The 26,197-nt window shown below is 36.2% G+C and overlaps 1 protein-coding gene across 1 annotated transcript in view; it reads left to right on the top strand.

Annotated features, from left to right (window-relative positions):
- Positions 1 to 26,197, top strand: part of LOC136777673 (neurexin 1-like) — a 193,835-nt gene that overhangs the window by 85,480 nt on the left and 82,158 nt on the right. Inside the window, exons 5-9 of the mRNA XM_066734143.1 lie at positions 3,743 to 3,886; positions 5,271 to 5,431; positions 14,082 to 14,108; positions 18,137 to 18,295; positions 21,866 to 22,018. Of these exons, the coding sequence (XP_066590240.1) occupies positions 3,743 to 3,886; positions 5,271 to 5,431; positions 14,082 to 14,108; positions 18,137 to 18,295; positions 21,866 to 22,018 (644 nt within the window). The remainder of the gene's footprint in view (positions 1 to 3,742; positions 3,887 to 5,270; positions 5,432 to 14,081; positions 14,109 to 18,136; positions 18,296 to 21,865; positions 22,019 to 26,197) is intronic.

Below are 26,197 nucleotides of genomic sequence, written 5' to 3' on the forward strand. Positions count from 1 at the left end.
TCAGCATTTCCATACGTATATGCGTATAGCTGGGGAAACTTACACCATGTATTCTACGTATATGGCCCTATTCACGAACAGTTCTATTTTCCCAAAATCATTGCTTCGGACAAATGCGAGGGAAGAACATTATTAAAGTATATGAACCGTGGATTCTGAAATTGACCACTTACTGAATTTTTAACCATTGTATTTCTGCCTAGTTATAAATTACCAAGTATTTTTTTTAGTAAATGTACTTGTATCGATATTTTAACCGTAGTAAATGTTACACTCCTTTCTCGGGCTTTCGAGAATTAATGGGCAAGTTGCGCGCTGAAGCTGAAATCGAAATAAGTCGGTAGTCCAGTTTTTATCCTGTAAGGCCATCGAGATTTATTAAGGACGATATAGTTCCTCGACTGTTCGCGTGCATCCAATGCTGCTGGGCTTAAGGCAACAGGAAGATGCTTTATTTTCTGGCAAGTGAAAGCTTTCTGCAGTGGGGAAGAAAATACAAGAAGGGGAGGGGGGTGGTATAAATATAGAAGAGGTATGGGACTGGATGAAAAAATGGTGTGTGTGAGAGAGAGAGAGAGAGAGAGAATGAAAAAGTGGCTCCCACAGGACCTCGTTAGTTTCTGAGGTCGAAAATGACCAGACTAATCACAAATCGATAAACGAGGATGAAATCCAACACTAGCACTAATTTCATTTTTACACCACCACACCTAACTAAAATTTATTTGATATATCCTGAACTTTCTCTCATCGATATAGTCACACTCTAATTAATTACGTTCTACCATAACTCGTAAAAAATCATGCTAGTTAAGATTTTTCAATTTAACAACTTTTTTAGATCTACATTTTTCATCGAACTGAACTTTCAGAAAAAATTTCTTTGTTCTAGCAATAATTTTTCATATAAACGAATAAATTAGGTGTTCTTTGCAAAGAGGATCATGCACAACCAACAAAACGAATAAAGACAAACAAATTTGTGCAAGAATATAGCTTTCCCAGTAAAACGTACAAAATCTTGCTTGTCTGAAAATATTTGAAACGTGTAAAACTTTTGCTTTTTCAAAGTTTTCCACGAGCAAGAACAAGTAGAATACACAGGACGTTTTAGTTAGCAGCTCGAAGCTGTTAATCAAACATTATTAATAATAAAAGAGGATTTTCATCGTGGCAGGTTGTAATTTCGCAGATAAACCTGTCCTTCCTTTATTTTTATAGGCTATTAAGAGCCTAAAGGTGGAAAATAATGAAAGTCGGATATATACATATAATACATAATGGTATGGAATAAAGTTTTGTTGAATCATTGAGAAAAAGCACAAGCAGTTTGTGTATAGGGAGGATTTATGAAGAAAGTGTGAGAAATAGGGTCTTAACGATGGAGCTTTTTTATGTTACACAGGGCATATTCCCATCTTCTATCACTCTGGTATCGCGTAAACTCTTTCTGATCGATGACGCCACGAGAGATAGCCCCCACAAGCAAGCCAGCTATGCCCGGTAGTGCTAGGAGCAGCCTCGACGATAAATCTACTAAAACGAGCAACGTCTCTTACGTAACCTTTACATCGTTATGGGATTTACTGCTGGTACTGCGTCAGTGCGTCCTGCGTCCATTATCCATTTGTCCTTGCTCGACTCTCCACCAACAAAACTACTTTCAACAAAAACCTGCATTTCCATCGCATTCAACCATCAACTGACCAAAACACAAACACACAAAACGTCAGGGAGATTAAGAAATAAATTCAGCTTTAGTTTAAGCTTCCACTAAGCGTTTTCATGTTTTATAATGTCTCTTAAGCTGGTGTAGATAAATCAGTACGATTTAATAAATCTAGTGTAATCTTTAGGTTCTATCTATGTGTTAATTATACATATATATATATATATATATATATATATATATGTTCTAATGAGAATTTTAGTTTTTATCATTTTTTAAAAAATTCTATCTTTGCCAGGATTGACAAAAACCAGTACGATTGAGTTGAGAGGATTATTGAATTCAAAGATGCATCTCATTTTCCAGTGATAATATTCAATGCTTTTTCTGAGCTAATTAATTGCTTGATAAGAAAATTGATATCTTCAAGGAGAATAGTATAGAATTGTTTGCAATAGGTGAGTGGTGATTTTCGCGCGTGCTACGACCTGCTCGACTATTGTTTCGTGGTGAAAAGGGAGATTTATAGTAAAATGGAAGGGGGAAGTCGGATTGATCGCGTTAGTGAGACAGGTGTGCTTCTTCCAAAGGAAGACCAAGCACAGAACTGACTTTCTAATGAATGGACGGAGCTAAATACGGATTAGTAATAGCGTATGTACAGTCTCTGTCATTCGCAAGCACATTCTATTTATGTACCTGCGCCATACCCAGTGATTATACGAAACTTTTCTCTCCCAGCTGTACTAGAAAACTCTACTTAAAGAAAAACTGAATTCTAATGAGATATATTTAATCATCGGAATAAAGTTCAACTCGTTAATAAAACTGAAACTCGCCCAGAACAGTGGGTATGGAAGGTTCGAAGTTTTTCTTGGATTTAGCGAAGTATCCAACGAAGAAGGAGATATTTTTTATGTTTTTGAGTGGTAAAAATGTTGAAACACTCTCTAGGTACAGACATTCCAATAAAGCTATTTAAAATCATCGATTTTTTCGATCAAACGCTTATCAGGAAGTTGCAGATAAAATTAGGTAGATTGGAGAAGTTGAAGTTAGCAACAATTCGAGGAATGAAATGTAATTGCGTTTGGTCTTTACGATAATTTCCTCCGGCTGTTCACGAGCAACGACCCCGCCTCGCAGTCGACGGACATTCCACGACATCGTTTTCGCTAGCATTAACAGTCGCTAGCCAGAATTCAGAGATAGCACCAGCTAATTTCTCCGAAAGATCTAACTACTGCTCCGTCCATAACCCCCTTGGAAATAAATAGCGAAGCTGCTCAGCGAAACGCTGTAAATCCTTTAATTAATTAATTCACACGAAAATCCCCTGACGCGTTATATTTAATCCTAAAAAAATACTGTTCAAATTAATAGAGCTATGAACTGTTGAAATAATTTAATATGACGATCGCTCAATAAAATCAATAGATTTACGGTATATCTCATAATTTTTCAAGTTTAATAATTGACAAGAGTCAATTATTATCATTATACTATATTTAAATGATTTATAATAGCTTCGTTGGTGTCGAAGAGACAAACGTCGAAAAGCATTGAGAAGTTTATAAAGGAGAGGAAGAATAGACTGTTGGTCATGGGAAAATTTAGTACAGCCCAAGCTATAATAACCTGATATTTCCGATGATTTGCGGATACAATGAACATTTCAATCGACGCTTTCATACTGGAGAGCACGATTTGGCAGAGGACCAAGACCATTAAGGCGTCCGCTGGCCTTTTCACCCCCCATCCCCTCTCATCCCTGTATCCCAACCAGTAACAATCAGAAGACGTCGGATAACGAGGACCAGGTGGCTTCGTTCGTACATCAATTAAAAATCCCACAGAAACCATATTGAAACCACTAGCCACCTGCCAAGAAATCTACACAAAAAGCAGAGTAAAGATACACGCAGCTAGAAACCCTCTCTCTCTCCCGTAATTAATTATAACGAATTTTTATCGTTTAGCTGCATCCCCCCTGTATCTGGGAGCTTAGTTGAAGAAGGGATGATAAATTGAGGAATAATTTCTAAAGTGCCCGTCTTTTGCATTTTGTTACAGACAAGGCTCCATCGGAAGCATCCTTCAGGGGTACGGAATACCTAACGATAGACTTGAGGAAGGGGAGTCCACTTTTGAGCACTCAGGAATCCATTGGTCTCCAATTCAAGACCAGACAACCAAATGGACTCTTGTTTTACTCCGGTGAGGAGAACATAATTTTTTCGTTTAAAAATTGAGACTTCTGTATAGATATATACATATAAACAAGGAAAACGTAAGTTACTTTGGTTTGTCGCGTAAACTCGTAGCAGGAAGTTTGTCCAGACTGGAGAGAAAGTAGATAATGGTCAGCAGGAGGAGCTGCAGCAACAAACTCGAGGGTAGGTGCTAAAGTGCAAGAAGAAGGGACGTTGCGTGTTGCGGCATTGCGGAGCTAAAACTTGCTACGTGTTCCCCGTGTTGCAATGTTCCAACTACTTTTACCTCCCCCACCCCCCTTCCCTCTCCGACGCCTAACTCCTTGTATTCCTAATTACACTAGTTCAAGGTCATCGCGTAAGCTTTCCAAACTACAATATCCAATTATCAATCGCAATGTTAACCAAACTTGGTAACAAGGCTACTGCTACAATTTCCGCAGTTTAATAACAAAGACAATTTTTCTTATTGCAAATTCTATTGTGCACCGTATTTTACGCAAAATTATGGTGGCTGAATAAGCTTAAATTTCCTTGCTGGATTTATTCGTGGAATTGTTAGCTAGTTCGGTAGATATTACATAAGAGAGATAGAAATTTTAATTAAGCTTCAGCTGCGTGTTATATGTACAAATTTTGCAAAACGGAATTGGCGTAAATGCGAATGCTGCTGGAAGGAAAATGGAATTCGCAATACAAATATATAGTACAATATTATTATAACGCGTTGCAGTCCTGCATTCTACTTTCTTGCTGACTCTCGAATATACCACGTGAATATATATATATAGAGCACGAATTTCCTTCCTTATAAATTGCACACGCCTATGTGCTAATATCTTACTGCGATACACACAAGTTTAAAAATATATTTACTGCTTTAATATTATATCTCATCGCGAGAAACTTTTTTCTGAGAATACTCGACGTTTTTTTTTTTTTATAAACCCTTCAGAACGATGCAAATCTGTTAATGGCACCTATTGTAATATTTGTCTGCTGCAAAAAGTCTATCAAGTTAAATGAATTTTCCATTTGTGTTTTGCAATCCACTGATTGCCCTTTCACGGTAAAACATTGAAAATGATTTAATTGAAAAAGCAACGCACTGTTGATAGTAGTTTTGAGCATCAACAAAGATTGAAATATATACCATATCGCTGTAATGCAAATCCCACTAATCGTCATATCGATGGGCAAAATATTGATTGATTACTCAAAGCTGTTAAAGTTACTCAATAAAAACCCACTGTACCACGCAATATTTTTTTTAATATTCAGTCGAATCGACGCGTTTCGTTGTACATTTTGTAGGGTTCCTTTAAAACTGCGCAATAAACCTAACACGAAGCATTTCGCGTAATTTTCACGATTATTTTGAATTGCAGGTGAAGGAGACGATTATCTAACGGTGTCCCTACGCGATGGTGGAGTAGCAGTCGGCATGACACTGGCCAAAGGTCGATTGGACCTTCACATAAAACCAGCCAAGATTCGATTCGATGATAATCAGTGGCACAAAGTCACCGTTCACAGAAGAGTGCAAGAGGTAAAACTTTCCCAAATTGGTCCACTTGCTTTCCCCACGGTTTTCCCTGCTTCGTATGCTAATACTCCATTAATTCTTCAAATCATGGAATTCTTCAAGTTCGCTAAAATATTCAACGAATCGCGGAGCTACATCTCGTCGGACGCACAATATTATCTGTCGGCGAATGTTTCTCAAGTTAGACGGGATACTTTTAGCTTAAGTCACCGGAGAAACCAGACATGCATTATTTAACCGAGCTTTCGATCCCACCGAAAGATTCCCTTCCTTTTCGAGTGCAACGCACGTTTTCCGCTTCTTCGGGAAATACAAGAATCGCCCAACATTTCGCAGATTCGTTTCCTCTCGACGTCTTCTTTAAAATGAACGAAAAAAACTACTTCATATCGCAGTGTAATCTCGACTCGACAGATATTTCAATTAGTCTATGTAATTATAGTTCTGCCAGTTAATTTTGCAACTGAATTTCATGAATATTCACGATTTCTGTTCTTGTTTCGTTTAGTGTAATTATTAGAGGTGAGATAATTATTTTTGCTTGAACTGTCAGCATGTTGAAATTCTTCGGGATTAAATTATTATTAAATTGAAAAATCTTATGAAGGAATTAAAAAGATATTAATATTTTTAGACGAAGGTAAATTTTTCGAGGTACCTTATCTATCCTCTAGATCCATTGCTTTTTGCGACATCAGGGGCACCTCGTGAAGGGTATTGCAATGGTCTTGAACAGAGCAGAGGCTATGTTTGATCGTTTTTGCTTTATTATAATTCTAATTTATCTTTAATACATAAAAATAATTTACATATTTAAAAAGAAAAACCCAAAAACGAACAAAACTCGTTGCGCGTAACTCTGTTCCTGAGCATGTTTGCTCTTACCCCCGTGAAGGGATGGGAAGGGTAAAAATATTTGGAAAAAAGGAATCTGAAAAAGCAAGCCTGCCTAACACCGAAAACTATAATGCCTACCTAGTACGGAAAGCTAAAATGCCTACCTATATCGGAAAGCTAAACCTGAAAAGACAAGAAAAAATGAAAAAATGGTTTTAACCGAAGAAGAACCGATTGGGAGCTACCGGTAGGTTCTCTCGGTCATTCTTAGGTTAAATAAGCAAAATCCACAGTTCTACCCGTGGGACTCACTCATTCGGCGAAAATCCAACGATGATCCATCTGCTCAGCAGCCTGCAGGAGATGATGACGATGGCACTCGCGATAAATTAATACGGCGTGACGCGACGCGACGCGGATTTTTTATATTTCACTGCACGGCGCGAAAGATTAAAAATTATACTGCGTAAATCGAAGCTAAAAAATTGCACTGTACGACGCGAAACTTTAATAACTTCACTTCGATAAACGGATTTAAAATTTCACTTCGCGACGCGGACGTTCGATTCGCGCACTTACACCTCAAAGTGAGGTCGCCCACTGTAACATAAACAAAAGAAATTCCATGTTATTCAATTTTAATCTTTTTGATTATATATTTTGAAGTCTGTTTTGGCTTTAAATGAAAAGTAATGTTACTTACAGGCTATGAGAGTCCTTGAGGCTGTTGCCCTTGGCCGCTGCATGCTCCAAAACATTGCACATCACTCGCGCCGCGCACTGTCTTTATTTACGAATTTTTTTCGACATTTAGACGAATTCCTACGTGCGTAAATACTTTTATTTTAATCACTCTATGCATTTCATTGTTATATTAATTTAATTAAACCCGCACTAGGAAAAATAGCCTCAATTAATGAACAATCTTTCGTTACAACAATGAATAAATTTTGTTAATATAACAAATAAAATCATTCGTATAATAAGGAATAGTTCATTGCGTACTAAACTATTCGTTAAAGAATGAATCTATCTGAAGTATTAATTCATTGTTATAAGGAAACTTTGTTCAGAGGTTTAGGAATTTTCTGTGAGGTAGAATTAAATTATTACAATAATCAAATTGCACGTACATGATTAAAATAATGTAATTAACTATTTATAATCGCGATTAATTAACCGGTTGTCAGTAATTACGACGAAAAAATCCCGGCGCGCGCGAATTAACTGACAACCACACCACGTGGCGATTCGAAAACTGAACTGTCACTAGTGACGAGCAACGTGCTCATCCAGAAGTGACGTAATCGAATCTCTGATTGGCTGAAGCTTTGGAATACGCTAATCAAGTGCGATTGCTGAGTAAGCTGCGTAAAGCACACTTCCGGTCTGGATGATTTAAAGACTGCAGCCATTTTGGATTTAAAACGGCGATTGCTGACTAGTTATCTGCATTCTTATAACCAATCAGCGATCAGCATACTAAATTCAGCAAACAATTCAGCATTACGCATGTTTAGATAGCTTAGCACTATAATAGCGCTGCTTAAAATTAATACGCGTCATGATTGGTCGAATTAACAGAATTTACCAATCATAACATATAGCGTTAAGGTGTTTGCTTTGCTCTAATAAAAATGAAAGCAGGCTAGAAAACATATTTTGGCGAAAGTGAAGACAAAGCTGTGGGTGGAAGATGCTGATCTTCATCTTGATTATAGACAGATAAATCACATAAATAATAAATACATATAAATAAATCAGCTTTTCATTTTCGGTAATGCAGGAAAATAGAGGAGAATGAAAAAATTTAAATCTTTGAGATTTATTCGTATTTCATAACTTTTTAATTAATAATTTAACACAGAACATTTCAATATGTATAACAATCGTGTAAAATTTTGGCAGATTTACAGAATTAGAGGTACTTGAATAATTTCGCGTTTTCACACGGTAAAATTGAAAAAAGAAATTTTTAGAGTTTATCTCAACGAGGAGCAATCTCATTATAAGGAGCTCTCTCCTCTCCAAAGCAGTACTGTACACTATATTCATTGCGCGGTACGCATCGTAGGATAACGCAATTATTTGCTCGCTGCCACCGCGAATTTTGCTACTCGTACCAAGCGACCACGAGCCTTCGCCTGTTTTATCACTCGATCGATTTACCACTACAATGCAAAGCGCGTTTCACCCAGAGCTTTCGTCGTCGTAAAAATTACAATTTATTAACATAAAATTTCTAAAAAATTTGTAATTACGAACAACGACAAACTGCAACGCTGTTGTGACGATATTGCAAATATTGCATCGAGTTACTTTCTGTTTACTCCCCTATTCACCGACAGATATAATTAGCCCATTCGTGTAGAATAACGAGTGAAACTCGTAGATTCGCAATTGCAACCACAATAGCGTTAGCAAATCAAACTCGTGGCGAACATACTTAAATTTACATAAATATATACACTATCGGACAATAATCGTACGGGAATGGGTTAAAAGGACTAGTAATTTAAAAAAATATTTATTACACACAGACACACACACCGAGAATTTTATCCCTTAACTCCCAACAATTCTCAGTCGCAGATATTCTAGGATTTTAGTTTTATTTACTCGCAGTATTTTTCAAGGAGAAATTGTCAGGTGGAGGATGCTGGTAAATTGAAATTGAAATTGTTTAAGAAAAACAAGTATATATATATAATAAGTGAGATAATACTCTTTGTGGGTGTCGTTGAATTATGTCAGTTGGCGAAACACGTTCCGCACACAAGTGGTAAAATTACATTTGTTACGACAGCCCGTCGAAGAAAGCCAAGCGACTCGAGATGATCCGCAAGGTACACGTGTATTATCCTGTTTCCGCAGAGTGGAATCCGTGTCGAATATTCGGCTCGGAGCTGCTCGTAATGCGAACAAGAACGACTGGAATTGGCATTGAGAGAATTATGGAAACAATACCCGATCTGCATTTCAGTCTGACTGTTTAGTTTCAAGAAACACTAAGAATATTACTCGCACTCTGGAACCCGTATCGTTCCAGAGCTGCAAGTTCCTGCAACTCGCGAGGAATTTTATCATTTCGCGTTGAAACTCGAAGAATCGCTCCGTTTATTTCACTGAACAATTTAAATGCAACGTGAATATTGCCGTTAGGATGTGCGCAGTTATAAATACTTGTAACTACGTATCAGCATAATTGCTGTGCATTAACATTCGTGGCTGGTAATTAATGAAAGCTTCTAATTAGCAGAGCTCGATCTGCACGAATTAATAATTGCAAGATATGTACATGCATGGACTTTTAACGCAAATTTATTTTTTAACTTTCGACGGACTCTTTCTCATTTTTTCATTGTTCTTTAAAGGGGAGATTTTCCATAATAATAATAATTATGGTAGTAAGAAAAGCGTGAGGATAGGGAATAAATTCTACTTTGCAAACTTGCGGGAATGGGATGACTGATAATTAATTAATGGATGCAGGCAAATATAATGTTCGCAAACATATATCGTGGATATATACTACGTATAATAGACTTAAAAAGAAAGATACTGGACATGACAGCAACTGCACGTCTGGCAGGCTTTTCAAAGGAAAGTTTGACAGTTTCAATCAAACCAATCGTTCAGCATGTATAAGCAGCCAACTTCCCTCGTTGCTGCTTGCCTAACTAGTCTGCTTTCTGCTTCATTAGCACTCTCTTCTCTCTACTCTCTTACACACACAAGCCCAGTGCACACACGTACACACATTCGACTCGGTATTGCACAAGGCTATTAAGGTCCATCCACGTAATCCATCTTCTTCCCTCGCTTTTACTCTCTATAATTTATGTTTACTCGAATAATCTTGCCAATTAGATAACTTCGACACAATAATTTCTGTGCTATTGATTTAATTATCTCTTATAATAATTATAATATCGTTTTATTTTACACGATCTGATTAATTACTTTAATTTCTTATTTTTTTCTTGTGGTATTAAAATGCGAATTTCCAAACTCACGTCATGTCTGTTACTTTACTCTCCACCTATATGCATTATATTTTAGCGTAAAATGAAAATTTCAATTCCTCGAATTAAACTGATTCTGTAGATAAAAATATTACGTCGTTTCTTAATCCATCGTTGAGATAGAAGATTCTATAAAATTTAGAGAAAATTGCTAGAATTTTCGAACGTATAGCGTTTGGATCGGCAAGATTGCACAGAAATTTTATGATGGATGGTTCGAGTCTTATCGATTTTGCGTTATCGACGAGTTTGCTAGACTTTGATCGATCATTTCGAGTTGGCCGCTAAAATGGTTTAGATAGGAAATTACGTATCAACTCGGTTAAATTATGTTTTTACGTAAAATGATCGGTTTGCAAACTTTCGTTCTGTTCACGAACGATTGTGAGAAACACGGTGCAGTATGGGTAAGCGAGTACCGAAATTAAGTAACAATAAAGTAAGAAGGGTGGGGGTGGAAGAAAAAAAGAAGAGAGATAAAATACCTAAAAACAGTTGCAGCGTGGCAACTAAAAACCATACCTCAGCCACTCGGGAGTGAAAACGTATAGGTAACCATTATGTGCTTTTCTCTCTATAGTGCATATGTTACGTGTTTCCGCGTTGCGTTAATTTTTTCTTGCCTCGGTCTGCTGGGAAATTATTGCTTCAAAACTCCAAGTAAAATGTTACTAATTACCTCATTACTCTGATTCTCTTCCTTGCATAATCCTCCTTCTTACTTTATATTTTCAAATGAAATTTTACTACATCGAGTGATTAAAAAAAAGATATTAAATTTTAAACGAACCACTGTTCAATTACACGCTTCGCGTATAAAGAATACTCGTACGTGTGTTCGAGAGTCGAGGATACGGTTGCTATCGGAATGGAGCGATAAACAGTGAATTAACTCGAACGAAATTCGGGCTAATAAGCAAGGTCAGCGTTCGTTATATCCATCAGCGTTCCGAAAGAAGAACTCGACGTGAATGGGAAATTCTCAGGACTCCTACGATATTTTGATAGGAGTTTAAAATACTTGAGAGAATTGAAATCTTGATTTATGAACGGAGTGGAGCGTAACGGTCGTACGCGATTACGTTCCTAAAAGATCAGTTACTTCCGGTCGGCGAACTTTTCGCCACGCGATGAAAAGAGGACCTTGGAAGAGCTTACCGAGGAACGTATAGTGATCCAGTGACACGTGAGAGATCTTCCGCAATCTGTCTTCGCGGGATCTCTCCGAGTACGAGTAGAGAATTTACCATCGAGTGCATTTTAGCCCAGCCCGATATATATATATATATATATATACATATACTGTACCATACTTTACCCCCCCCCCTCCTCCTCCTCCTCCTTTTCCTCTTACTACAGTGTATAAACTTTTTGGAATAAAAATCTGACAACGATCAAGATTCTTTTCTCCCCCCTCCCTCCCGAATGATCGAAAAATATATTTCCTCCTTTCCATCACCATTTTCCCAATGATATTTTAAATACGAGCCAGTAACACTGATCCTCAGTATTATTGTAAATTTTCCATAAACCAAAATTGGCAAGATTTTGCTGAAAGGAAAATTTTTCTTTCGTTCGAGAGAAATCAATAATTCACATGGAAAAATATGATTTTGCATCTGTTATTTTTGACGAAATAACGTGAAACGAATGCTTGCGGAGGAATATACAATGGTACCGGCTAGTTTTGTATGTATGGTATACGTATTTCGTTGTGCATACATACATACGTATGTATATTAAAGCAGTCTGGTCAGGTAATATATCAGAGTGCCGGAGAAGGCTAGCTATTAAAATATAGTTGTTGGTTCAGCATAGTTAGTCCATGTATATATATATATATATATATATATATATATACACACATATACATCTACTTATCCCTTTACGTCTGCATTCCATTTTATTGCGTGGACCGAGGAGATTATTGGGCACATTCCATATATTCCATACACGCATGCTCTACATACACATCCACACGTGTATCAATATATAGGCGTAAATTCATATGCAAATGAGTTGAAAAAATCACAGTGCTTTGTGAGATTGATCAATATGCTCTTTACACAGTATTTTTCCATCCTTATATTCACTCTGTATACATATATTATTATATTTATACGTATACATATAGCTATACGCAAAATTCAATAAAACGTTTGATGGAATTTATCGAAGAAGCTGTCTGATTTTATTGAAAAATTATTTTCCGATTGAGCAAAATTACGTAAGCTTAATTAATTCTCGTTGAGTCGAGTATGTTAAGCAATTAAACACGAGATCAATTAAGCGGATAGTGGGTTGATAGCAAATAGCAATATCAAGCCTAATCCGTCACTCCATCATCGATCTCTCGGGGCGACGTGTAAAACTGGAACACCCTGTACATGCACATCCCGGCGATGTGTACTCTCCTGAAAATCTAATCCCGAAATTTCCTGTTATATTAATGCCACCGATTAACCCATATTGAGTACACCATTGAAATCCTATCGACGCGATCGATAATTAACATTTTTCTCATCTTCTTCTAGCGAAAATATTTTCCGCAGAGAAATCGTTCTCTCGCATTACACAAAGTGATAATTACGCAGAAAACCGATCAAATAACGCTGACAACCCACTCGCGCAGTCCTGCATCAATACACGTACAAATTTCATAATAAATTACACACATAATATTATCTTTGTGATACAGCACGCTAAAATCAACCATTTCATTCGTGCAAAAGCTTCCAATTCTTTGATTTGCATTCGAGCGTAATAGCACATCACGAGTCACACTGTGTTTCGGCTTTTTGTTGCGTAGAATCGAAATTCACTTTGAAGTTTGCCCGGCAGAAATTTGAATAGGTTTAATCGTGCTTATTTTTACTTGATTATGGATTATCGCAGTTTTGATTTTCATAGATTCTTCGGGATTATATTTTACGTAGTTTTGTGCGAGGGAAAATCGTTTCGCATCCACATCAGTGTGTAATTAAGGAGATTCCAGGTATGAGCTCGTTAGTGCGCTTGACGCGTTGTCGAGGGCTCTACGCTTAATTAATATATAACGGTATTCAACCGAACACATATACATACTTACAGTAATGGAAGATGAACACTTGATGAGTCGTCGCGACACGGCAGCGCGAATCATTTTTATGAAATTTTTCAGACAAAATATGCATAGGATTTTATTTTAAAAAATTAATCTTAAATAATTTAAGTTATTTCATTGTTGCAGTTTATGCTTTATTTATTTGTCTAATTTATTCCATCAGGAAGTAACCATTTTGATTGATTTTCCACATAATCTGATTAGGATATTATATATTCATGTAAAATAGAAAATTCTGCAGAGATAAAGGAATTCTTAGGAGAAGACTTTTACCAAAATTATTAGGTCTAGGTTTTAATTAAAAAGTTATCAAATAGTGGAAATTATCGTGATTGGAATGAAAGAAATTTTAATCTTTTATGCATACAAAGTAAGAAATTGTATTTGCATGGTTTAAAAATTTAACCGGTGAAACCCTAAATCGCGTCCTGTTATTTAGCGGTCTCTTTGCAAGAGGACACGTCCCACGTGTATTTCGCCGGGGTAGAATATCGCTGATACGATTTATAAGCTCAGCCAACCCAGAAATTTCATTGTCCACCTGACATTCAATTTTCCTTATCGAAACATTTGCATGAAACCGAAAAAAAAAATAGAAAAAACATGGAAATATCTTTCTGACCCATTAGTTTTAAGATAAAACTATCAGCATTGAAAATAATGCTTCGTATTTTCATTTCTGTTTCAGATATCGCAAATCACCAGTTTTTGCAGGGTATGTATACGAGTTTGTGTAAAAAAATAAACACAAAGTACAGATTTTTTTGCTTCACTGTTGAGCAGATGCAATAAATTTAAGAAGACAAGTGCATTTTTCCTCATTTTCTTTTAATAGAAAATAAATCCACGGTATTGTTTTGTTTGCCTAAAAGTGCCATTTGGTACAGCGAGTTTTGTAGCGTTTCTTTTAGTAGCAATAACGCGAGTACTCGTAATTCTCCTTATTCTCATATTGATCCAAGACTATCTTCCTCCTTCGAGGAGTATATGTCAGTAAGGGAATAAAGGAGACTGGAAGAAATTTTAAAATTGTAGAAAAGCATATACGATATAACGTTGAGTGCAAAGGAGCAGTTGAGACCGTGAGATATCCAGACTGTCGGAGATAGGTAAAGTATAGATAGATCGCGGGAATCTTGTTAAAAATGGCTGGCATTTCGTGGGCCAAGGGATGTCCACTTCGTGTCCTTGAGAACCCCTTCGAAGCCAACCTATGCTGACGACTTTGGAATATAAAAGCCCTACTTCTGTGTTAAGAGTCGCAACAAACTCCAATTTTCTACTTTTCTCTCTCCCATGAGGTTCTTATACCGAATACTGAAGAAATCTCGAGATTTCATTCCTTTCTCCTTATATTCTTCCAGTTTGCTCGTCATTTCGCATCCATTTAATAAATGACATTCTAGTTCTTGTCTTTGTTGAAAACAATTCGGAAAATCCTGGAAAATAAATGTTTGAAAATTGCAATATTTATTTTATCAGATTGCACACAAGCTTTGTTTAAACAATATAGTTATTTCTTGATATATTTTCGATGCACGAAAGGATAAAGTTTTTTCTATACTATTTAGAGTCTACTCTTTTTCTCTCTATGTTGTTTCTAAAATTAAAAGGTTAACTATATACAATATATTCTGAATAGCTCTGCTTGGTATACTTGGGTTAATATAATTCGTAGATTTAAAGTAATCTTACAGCATAAACCTATGAGGAGGCAGAGACTCCAAAGAAAACAGTATATGAAATTTTAAATGCGACTTTCCGCAAACCACGTTTCTCGAAACGGTGTGCATAAATCTTACAAGCTGCTTCTACGATTTAAGCGAACTTTAGAGAAGAGGTGTAAAACCTTTGCTCACGACCTACTGGGAAAAGATTTTCAAAATTGAATCATACATATACGACACTTCTTTTTTTTTTTTAACAAAAAAACTTGGCTTTCAATAGAAGTCTGAGTTGCTTTACTATCTTTGAGAATTTTTATTCGTGACAAAGAATATTGGTGTTGATATGAATAACATTACTCTGAAAATTTCAAAGTTTTAATAAGCAGAATTAATTGAAATTGTGATATTATTCGATGGAGTCTTATTTATTAAAAATACACGTCTCTGTTATTGAAACAAATCACATAAAGGCATATCGAGATGTTTTATTTCCAATACAATATTACAGTTAAAAATCGATTTCTATAAAGAGGCATTTTAGATATTTGCTTGCGCAAAGGAACTCTGAAGTCACCTCCCTTTCACGACTGTCGAAGGAAAAAAAGGTAAAGTCTGATGCCTACTGCCTGCACTTGACTGCTTTCACCGAGAGTAATGTGCAAAAAGGTTCGCCAAGTGAAATGCAAAAGGGAACGGAATCTATCGATTCTAAAACTCACCTTCAAGATCTTTTCTCAATTCTGTCTCGGCTGTCCTAGAATTTCATGCGTTAAAAATACATTATTTTTATTTATTTTTTTATTTACTCAATAAAGTCGAAACGCCTGTACGAAAATCTGCATAGGTCGTAAAAAATAATAGCGAAGCTTGCAAAGCAATAATGCTTTATTGAAAATTTTATATGATAACATATTGTTAAGGTATGATAAAAAGCTCTATCAGTGTTGCAATAGAGAAATATTCTCACTATTAAAAATTCTCAAAGAAAGCATTGAACTGTATTGCGTAACTCAAAGCACACAATTACACAGTAAAGAGGCAAAAAATATAATGCTTTGCATAATATTATTATAATAAACCAATTTACGATAAGCGAATATACATATGATTTAAAAACTTTTCATAACATTTTCAGCTAAAGTTTATAAACGAGTTTGCATAAAAATATGTTTCCACAAAGTATAAAGATTTAAAATTGTAACAAAGTAGTCGTGATTTCTCCAACTACATTAATGTGAACATTGATCTCTTATAAATTAATGGACGAAACTTAAGAAAATATACGAACTTTAGGCTAATAGTTGAAACAGCCAATTTTGTGCTTTTAAAGTTGTGTAGTTACGGCTGTATTGTATAAGAGAAATGCTTATCATTTCCGAGGGAACTTTTCACAAAGTACGAACTCAATCGTTTATCTCAAGCTTCTTGGCAAAATGGCGTGCCACTCGCGCGATCCAAAGAGTACTTTAGTGATCCTCTTAAGTTCTCTCTTCTGCTTTTGGCTGTTACTATCTCCCACCTCTTCCTGCAGCAGCACCAGTCTGCAGAGACTGTGGACCACCGAAGAATCCCTTAATTTCATCGTGGTAACTTCTCATCCCGCACTACGACTCACCCCTTCTCGATCTTCCACCCCAGCCCCAACTTCCACTCATACTCCAGCAGCAGCTTTAAAACCTATTTATTCGTCTAGAAGCATCGGAGATAAGAACGACATTCATCACACCCTTACGCAGATTACAAAAATGATCGTGCAACCTTTAACTCGCACTCCTACACGGTTAAACACACACATACACACAAATATCACTTAAGCTCCTCGTTTATTTTTAATCTCCCTATCATTCTCTTCTTCCTAATGCACCTCGATAATACTTATAAACTTATGGACTCGATAACGTTCTCGCTCGCGTGCTTGGTTGGATTCCTCCCGCAAATCATTCTCAACGACTCGGTCCTCGTCGAATCCTTCATCTTCCAGCAACGAACTCTCGATCTATTTGTTCATTAAGAAACCTCGGGGCCAGACTTGGAGGATTATGAGGAGGACTTTGGAAATCTTGAAGCCCTCTTCAAGAAGACTAATTTAAGATTTTTGACGAAATGAGCTACGGTTTGTGTTAATGGATTTTTAAACACTAAGTTTTTAGCATTTATATATTTTGGAAGATAAAATCGAGGACTTGATATCCATTTTATATTATTCATTCAAAAGAGTTAATATAAATATATTTTTATATAGACAAAGTTCTAATTGAAGAAAGGGGGATTTATTATATTTTCTAGTATATATACTTTTCAATTATTTTTATAAATCATTGTTTAACATTGTATTTTCCAAATATATTAATTCTCAACGCGAGAATAATACTCGCGTGTGAGTGTAAGCCATTTTATCGAGGAATGTAATTAGAAACTGTTTGTGGGATTCACGAAAGGTCTGAAACATTTCAAGGACTTCTTTCTCTCACCAGATGAAAAGTGTACTTCTTTCGACCCTGCAGCAATCGTCTGAATACCCTTAATAACTTGAGCAATCTCTTCAATAAGATTTCTTAACTGTGACTCTTTCGTGTGTGAGGATTTGAAGAAAAAGTGAGCAAAAAATAACGAGAGAGCATCGGATAAAAGGGAATATTTTTAGAACCGTTTTCCAGTAGAATGCATGCAGTTGCTTCAAAGGAGATTTTTAGTGGTTATCTCGGATCGCGCATTTACGTTTTCAACGAGCTGGGATTGGATTAACTCGCTTAATTAAAAAGTTTCGTTACAGACTATGGTGGCGCAAGCGACTCTAAGCTGGCGTTACAGAATTCTCCCATAGTCAATAAACGATTGTGTGTAAATTGGATTATCAGATTTTTCGAAAAATTGAGGATGCCGAAGCAATTGAATATATATTTTTCAAATTAATTCATCATTACGATGCATTTATAAAAATCTAAACTTTCCAACAATTTAAACTCATATATATATATATATATATATATATATATATATATCAAACACATGGATAAATAGGATATGTGTACATACTAGGAAAGGTGTATTAATCTGTCAATTGACTTGATTGCAGCTTTCAGCGGTTGTGGATGGAATATATGCCGAGCATGGACACACGGCGGGTTCATTTACGAGATTGACCAGTGATCGACTCCTCGTGGGTGGTGGAGCAGATGCCAGATCATTGCAGGGAGCTAAGGGCATCAATAATTTCGTAGGCTGTCTCCGAAAGGTATTCTCGATCACTCCTAATCTAAACGTACATTAAAATCATCCTCCTCGATTTGCACGAGACTGAAAGTCGATTCCGATAAATATATTCCAATTGTTCAAGATACCAATGAATAGAAATTTATTTTAAATTCAACAGTGTCGCTGCTGAATTAATGTTTTTCATTCTCTTCAGCGTTTGAAATATCTATTGATCATTCCGAAGCCTGCGTCGTTTAGCATATAACTGAATACCCACTTGAATCATGACAAAACTAGTTGACCTGCATCGATCGAAAATAAAAGAGGAACAAATTTTCTATAATTTTATGTATAACAGTAATATCAATTTAAAGAGTGGAATTTTTGCTGATGCAAAATATTCAGAATTGAAATTAACTGATAATGGGATGTGTAATCTTGAATTTATTCTTTTAAAAGCTTTTCGAGTAGAAACTTTTGATGCTCTACGCGTACTCGTATTATATTCAAGTAAACGATTAGGCGGCAAGTGTAGCATGAATCGCTGAAAGTAATGCTTCCTTACGTGCAGCTTCTGCTTCTACTACGACAATCATTAATTTTCAGTTTTCTGCCAGCTCAGATATGAAAGATGCAGCGTCATTTGGGTAATTACCGTTGTACAAAGTTCGTGCGCGTTAAGGGATGTCTCGAATTGCTTATTAATTTGATTAATTTCGTTTAATGCTTAATGGACAGTGACGCTGCAATTATATTACACTTTTTACTGCCAAATATTAATTTGTGGCCCACTGCTCGCTCAATTTATCGCTCATCGTTCTACTTGATCACTGTGGAACGATTATCTCAAAAATCTCCCTTGGAATATCTAATAACAGAGTCTGACAATAACCCAATATACCAAAAATAAAATTAACAAAAATTTCCTGTAAAAAGTGTAAACTTTTAACACTGTAATTTCACCTCTAAAAAATTCATCGCTTTAACTCGTTGCGTATAACAAATATTTCCTAATACCGGCAGAAAAAGCCAACCTATATTTTTAGTGGATTAAAAAAACCACAGCAGGTGATATACGAGTTTCGATTGAATTCTCTTATTGTTTAGAATAATACGATCCTTTTGGGTTTGGTGCCACGTATAAAGTGCAACAAATAAAAAGTCGATCTCTCATAACTCAGGGAATTTTTTCAGATATCCGACCCTAATTGGACCTGTCATTCGCACGGTCCCAACGAGCTTTTCTATCTTGTTAGAGCGTGGAATCGACGAGGCTGGTTTCTGGCATCAGGTCGATTTGTGTCTCGCGATATGCCATGCGATTCGATGCACTACGCTGCGTCACGAGATGGAGGTAGGCTAGACGAGATCCCACTGAACGTCATACCACGTGGATCCAAAGCTACACCGCTGTATAAGACCACGACATAGATAAATTGTGCGAGCCACCCCCCCCCCCTCTCAAGCCACACGAGCCCCTAACGATGCGACGTTTCAGCTGGAAATAAAAGCCTGCCGGACACGGTTATCCAGAGATTCAATGAAATATTCATACTGTGGCAAAAGCAAAACTCCACCCAGTAACGAGGAAAGTGGAGCTCTATAATAAAGAAACGCCACGTGCAATAAAATCAAGCACCCACGATAACGACTCTCTACTCCCCCTACAGCAACTCGTTAATCCCTGTCATTATTCGTCGAACGTATAATACTTAGCAGATCTAAAACGTGTGTTGTTTTTGTTAAATAGAGTTTAATTGAAATATATTTAATGTGCACATGGTTAATTTTATTTCGTATAGCAGTGACTAAAGTTTTAAATATCTTTGCAATTTTTTATTTAGGATTTTATGATCATTTTTTAATGGTGTTGAATAATTTTGTTGGTCGTTCTCGTTTTATTCGAAGTAAGAATAGTTACGTTGATAAATAGGATTTATGTGATTAGTGTGCATGGTGAATTTAAGGAAAATATTTTGGCAAGTTTCGTGGACTTGCGGGGTTTTATTTGGATTTATATATAGGGTGTCTCAGTGAGAATAAGATGAATTTTGGGGAATTGTAAAGGATGTTAGAAGAAAGGATTTTTGTTAATTATTCTTCTGTTATAAAATTAATGTTAAATTTTTATATTTAGCCAGGAAACAATTTAGTTGGAAAGAATTCAATTTTTAACACCCTGTATAATCTCTTAAAATTTGGCCTAGTGTCGGTGAACCACTCTGTATAGAATAGCATAGTATGGTTATATAGGTATCGAAATCCAGTCCTCTGGGGAAATTCGGCTACTATCGAGGTCTCCCTTTGGACGTTATTGTTTGTTCAGCGATATTGTCGAACGCTGGCTAATCGATATTTTATTCTGCTTTTGCAAAGAATCCTAAACAAAGATTAAACTGCTAATATTTGCATCGTTTGCTGCTCTAATTTTATCAATACACTTCCACTGCCTCTATTAATATTTCAATAATTACATTTACTATTATACTTACTGATTCATAATTCGAACATCAATGTTCCTTGTACATATTAATTAATAAATCGTTATAGTTAATGGTATCTTTTGTTCAAAACTTTTATACAATGTGGATCGTTTATTCCTACTTTGTCCCCAGATTATTGGCATAAAACAGGAATTAATTTATAAATATATAAACGAAAATATTATACAATTTTTATATTCCATAATAATTGTAACGATTTTAATACATTAAATATATCTTGAAATGTAATACTGGATTATAAAAATAATAAAATTAAATAATTTACACAGGTACATAATATTTAAATGAATTAGAGATTCCAGAATTCCTGGTTGATCACTAGTTTTCTCATGACAGAAATCGTGTTGATAAAAAACAATAATCGTTATATCTAGTTTCAAACAATTTATTGAAACAAAAAGATAATTGTTTTACGCAAAGAAAAAAATTTGACTGTTTTTAGCTCGATGATTGGTTTTATTTTTACGGGCAAGAGAGATCAGCGTCAGGTTTATTTCAGCATATGCAATACCATAACTAGATCTGAAAGTTATGAATGGTTTACTAAGGTGCAAACACAGCTACTCCGTCAAAAAAGAATTGCATGAAAAAGCATCTATCGTCTAATATTACATTTTTCACGAGAATAAAAACCTATACGTGTTGAAAGCAAGCAATAAAATATTCTCCTAAAAATGATTACCATAATTTATACAAGGGCATTGAATAATTCTGACATTTAATCATCAATCACTCAATTCTAATAATATTTACGACAAAGCTCCGAATAATAATATGATATCACATTAGACAAAATCTCTCATACGAGGCTTTCAAAAGCAATTATAATTTGATCTTCTACCGAGACAAATGGAAAATCTCGTTTAATTTTTTCCACTTCATTTACGACGAGTTAACTTCCTGATAAAATAGAACGAGAAAAAGGCTAGGTCGAAACGAGCACCGAGGAATCCAATTAGGATAAAATTAATTAGTTCGATTTATGAAGGTTTTCGATATTATAATAATAAAAGAAGCGGGAGGGATGGGGAGAAAGATAGCGAGAAAAAGGGAGGGAGAGAGAGAGAGAGAGAGAGAGAAAGTAATATATATGATAAATTTTGCAGGTGGAGTTTACAGCGGAATCATTGAAAATGGAGCTGATCGACGCTGCTAAAAGTGGTGCTTCGGGTGCGGCAGCCTGGGGTAAAATGGATTTTCACTGCCGGGAGCCGAAAACTTCGGATCCCATAACTTTCACGACCCGGGACTCGCATCTCGTGAGTATATCGTTAAAATCTCATCTAATATTCGCCCATCTCGTGGTTCTTAATTTCGCGACGAGAAAGGATTATAATAGGAAATAAAAAAAAGAAAAAAAAGAATCCCTCGCATTAGAAGGAACATCACGTTAAAATTGTCAAAGGTCGCGTGTATAAAGCTTCGATTGGAAAGAGCGAAATAATCCGAGTATTTTGTCAGCAGCTCGGAATGGTCGATATTCCGTATCTTCCTCTTGTAACGCGGTACAACGGACTGGTTTAATAATCGCGTTATCGTTACAAACCGCATTAGCGTAATCCATTCGCGCCAGGATGACCACGATGCCACGGGACTATCGATTACTCCAATTTCCATCTCGGTAAAACTCTGTCGACCGAATTATTTATATATATGTATAACGTACATTCTGGTGAAAAGTATTATTATAATCCTTCTATCATTATTATTGCGAATATCCGAGGATTATTTCTGTATTATTATTATTACTGGTATTATTATACATCAATATCGCAAATTTCGCATTTGCAAGGAGCTTTCGCGTTGAAACGTTCTACGATACTGTTATTCCACCCCCGCAACCTTGTTTTTCCTCTACCTTCCTCGTGTATTTTCCAATCGTATTGTGGAAAATTATATTTTTACATTTATGTAGCCAAAAACCATAAGAATTTTCACCTCGTATGCGCAATGAGCGTACAAAGAGAATTTTGGAAAATATTTAAAACGGGGGATGCTTCCTGAGGGATGTTTCTCGTAACTGGGCAGCATCAGGCCAGATGCAGCTTGACTTTTGAATAGGGTGTCTTTCGTTTCGTCTTTCATAGATATATTTAACCACTATATATACAAGGATACAGGGTTGTATCGTGGGTATAAGGGCATAACGTTGAAGAGGGGTGGTATAGGTACGTGAAGGATGAAGGCGACTGGTCTAGGGTGGTTATACAAAAGTACGTGTGTGTGTGTGTGTGTTATAGGTTTTAGTAGATGTATATATATATATACAGTTGCACCATAAGCAAAGGATAGCCTTGAACGAGAGAGTGGTACAGGTAGGTGAAAGATAGAAGTGGCCAGTCGGAGATGATTATACTGTACAAAAGTGTGTGTGTGTGTGTATGTGTATGTGGATTTGAGTGGTGCAGCAGGTAGAGGGTAGAGGAGCAAATCCGGAGGACCGTCTCTTGGCGTCGACGTCGCCTCATGAAAGCGAGCGTCATCTCCATAAGCGGATCATGCCCGTAGAAGACTCACACGTGTCTTGGGCTTCCAAAAGCGAAAAGCGACATTGAGATTGAAGCGGTTCACCAGCCTCAGAAATGAAAGGAAAACCTGACTGGGCCAGGTTCGAGCACGCCATTGCAAAGCTCGTTCGGCACAAAGCACACTATAATCCTACGATTTACAGCTCTCGCTACTGCCAGATTGAAAAAGTAACGAAATATCCTGTGCAATGCTTATACCAGGGCCTAATTAAATACATGCTTCGTGAATTGGCAGAAAAATTAATATTGTTTGCTTGGAAGTCGGTAAAATCTTTTGGAACATTCTGTACAGTGCTTGTACCAGGGGTTAATTAAATATATAACATCTAAATTCATTAAAAATTGGATTATATTTTATTTTGAAACTCCTGTAGTACAGGTCTCGTTATTGTCGATAAGAAATCTATTCAATTTTAATTATTTATCAAGGGATTCTTAATTAAACCGAGTATTCCCAGTCGAATATTATTGATAGATTCTTTGAAAACATTTTAATAAATGTAACTTTGATATTTTTTTAATATTGTACACCGAAGATAAATTTTCAGGTGATAATATTCAGCATTTATATATATATATAAAGCATGGTTACGGTTAGTCTGTAATCTGCATTTCGAGAACCACGTCGACTTTCGATCCAAAGATCGTTCACCGCCCGCAAGCCGTGGGAACGTAGCAACGGAGCGAGGAATGAGTTAACGAGCAGGAGAAACCGAGTAATTTCTGTCCCAATCCCCAATTGAGACTCCAATCGCTCCAACGGAACTGCACGCACAAATTGCTCCTGATTAATTGTTTTCCTCCGTTCTCTACATTACTCCACTCTGAATCAAGAATTTATCTCCTATTAAATTATATTCTTTTTATATTATTTTCGGTATATACCTATATATACACGTCTCTACTTATCAACCCCCAATTTCTAAACTCTTGAACTTTGACCCAACACCTTTTCAATACTATATCATTTTGATCAGGAAAATATGCAAAGATAGAAATTCACGTTCGTATAGTTTTTATAATTAGTTTTAAACTTTTTGAATTGGTAAAGGTAATATTGATGGTAGTCGAGTTTTTATTTCTGGCATTGACATCTTTTATAGGGTTTAACAATTAACGTGCAATTGAAAATTCGAATAAAATAATACGATTGAATAGCGATGATAATATTATAATCTATACATCTCGTAGCATATAATTAGTAACGTGAGCAGCTTTTGAATAGGGGCACGCGATTTCGGCTTGGTACATGATTTGCATGGGATCATTTAATTGAAACATCTCGTTTCGCATTAGCGTCTGTCATTTAGCATAGTTTGTTTTGTAGATTCGCTTTGCAACGCTATTAACTAACGCAGTACCTTCAACTCACTGCTTGACAATTTAATTACCTTGAAATATAATGATATAATCTTTTCGCAAAATTTATTCGCCTACCTTGCCAATCTTCCCTCAATCCCGTCCTCCCAATGTGGGGATTTGGTGCCTAAATTTATATGCAAAACACGAGTGATCTTCTTTTAACGCCTATCCGAAGTTATTAGAAATATTCTCCTATGAAATTTTCCGCCAGCTAACCACAAAGATGAGTGTATACTTTTAAATTTCGAGGAATTACCAAACAGCTATGTTCAAAATTTCCAATTATTCTTACGAGACATTTTAATATTTTTTTAGAATACGGTATACAAGTTTGCTATAATTATAAGAGCATTCTGATTAAAAATTATCTCGCCTGATTCTATTCATCCAAGATAATTATCGAAGAAACTTTTTATTTAATGCAATTGAATCGAACGATAATTTATTCATGCAATGCAAACGTCGGTTCGTTTATCGATTAAACATCCAGAGTGTTGCAAACTCCCAGTCAGTTCGGTAGTTAAGAAGAAATTTGAGATGTGCTGAAAAAGGCTTGATTTAGTATAATTTAAAACGAAAGTCTACGTGAATTTTGGCTTGTGTGCGTAAGAGCGTCCTCCCCTCGAGAAGCTTCTGCCTGCGGCTGTACCTGAAGTGGTTCACCAGTCGTACTTGTCGTTTCGTCTAATTACGAGAGCTCAAATCGACGAACTGCTTGGACTCGAGTGATCCTCACGATTAATCGATAGAAGTTGCTTCGTTTGGTTTCTCGTCTCTCCCCCGAGGCCATCTTCAACTGGGAAATAAGAGAAAATGTCTATCTCCCCATTTCACCCCACCCCCTCTCTATATACCTCTCATCGTAATTTCCCTCTGCACTTCGATCCAACTAACCAAAGATTTTTAATTGAAATATGCATTTCCTTCGACTCGATCTCCATGAAAATATCTAAAGACTTCATTAAATTCAGGCTGTTTGTTTATTATATAAAAATGTCTAATTATTATAACTTTTTAATTACGACATCAGTGTGGGATTTAAAAATTTCTTTCGATGCACCATTATTCGATGGCTATAAATTTCCTATTGAAGGCTTAACAGCGTTTTCCTGAAAATTCGACCAGCTTAGATTTCAATTATCAATAGTTTGTATTTCGAAGGAACTAACACCAACGAATATATTCTAATATTCTCACGTACGTGCATCCACACTAGCACGGTCCACTCAGCAACGCTGCTATACATTATACCTCGCACCCTCCTTCATTCTTTATTCGCAATTTGCATCCAGCAAATTACGCCGGGCTCTCGAACGTTTCGGGAGAAGCTTTTTGACGCTGCTCCTGAAACTCCAGCTGGTGGATCTCGCATTAGTGAGGCCGACATCGCCACCACAACACACTCACACACACACACACATATATATACGCCTTCATCACTGCTCCCTGTAATTTTCGTCAACGATCAGAAAAAAATTCTAAAGCCATTCACAGGCAAACGCCATTTACGAAAACAAATCGATGGCATAAAACTGAATATTCTATATA

The sequence above is a fragment of the Prorops nasuta genome, unplaced genomic scaffold, assembly GCF_024137725.1.
Source record: "Prorops nasuta isolate Cenicafe-Biocafe unplaced genomic scaffold, Cenicafe_Pnas_1.2 PNAS00011, whole genome shotgun sequence".
Classification (NCBI taxonomy): Eukaryota; Metazoa; Arthropoda; class Insecta; order Hymenoptera; family Bethylidae; genus Prorops; species Prorops nasuta.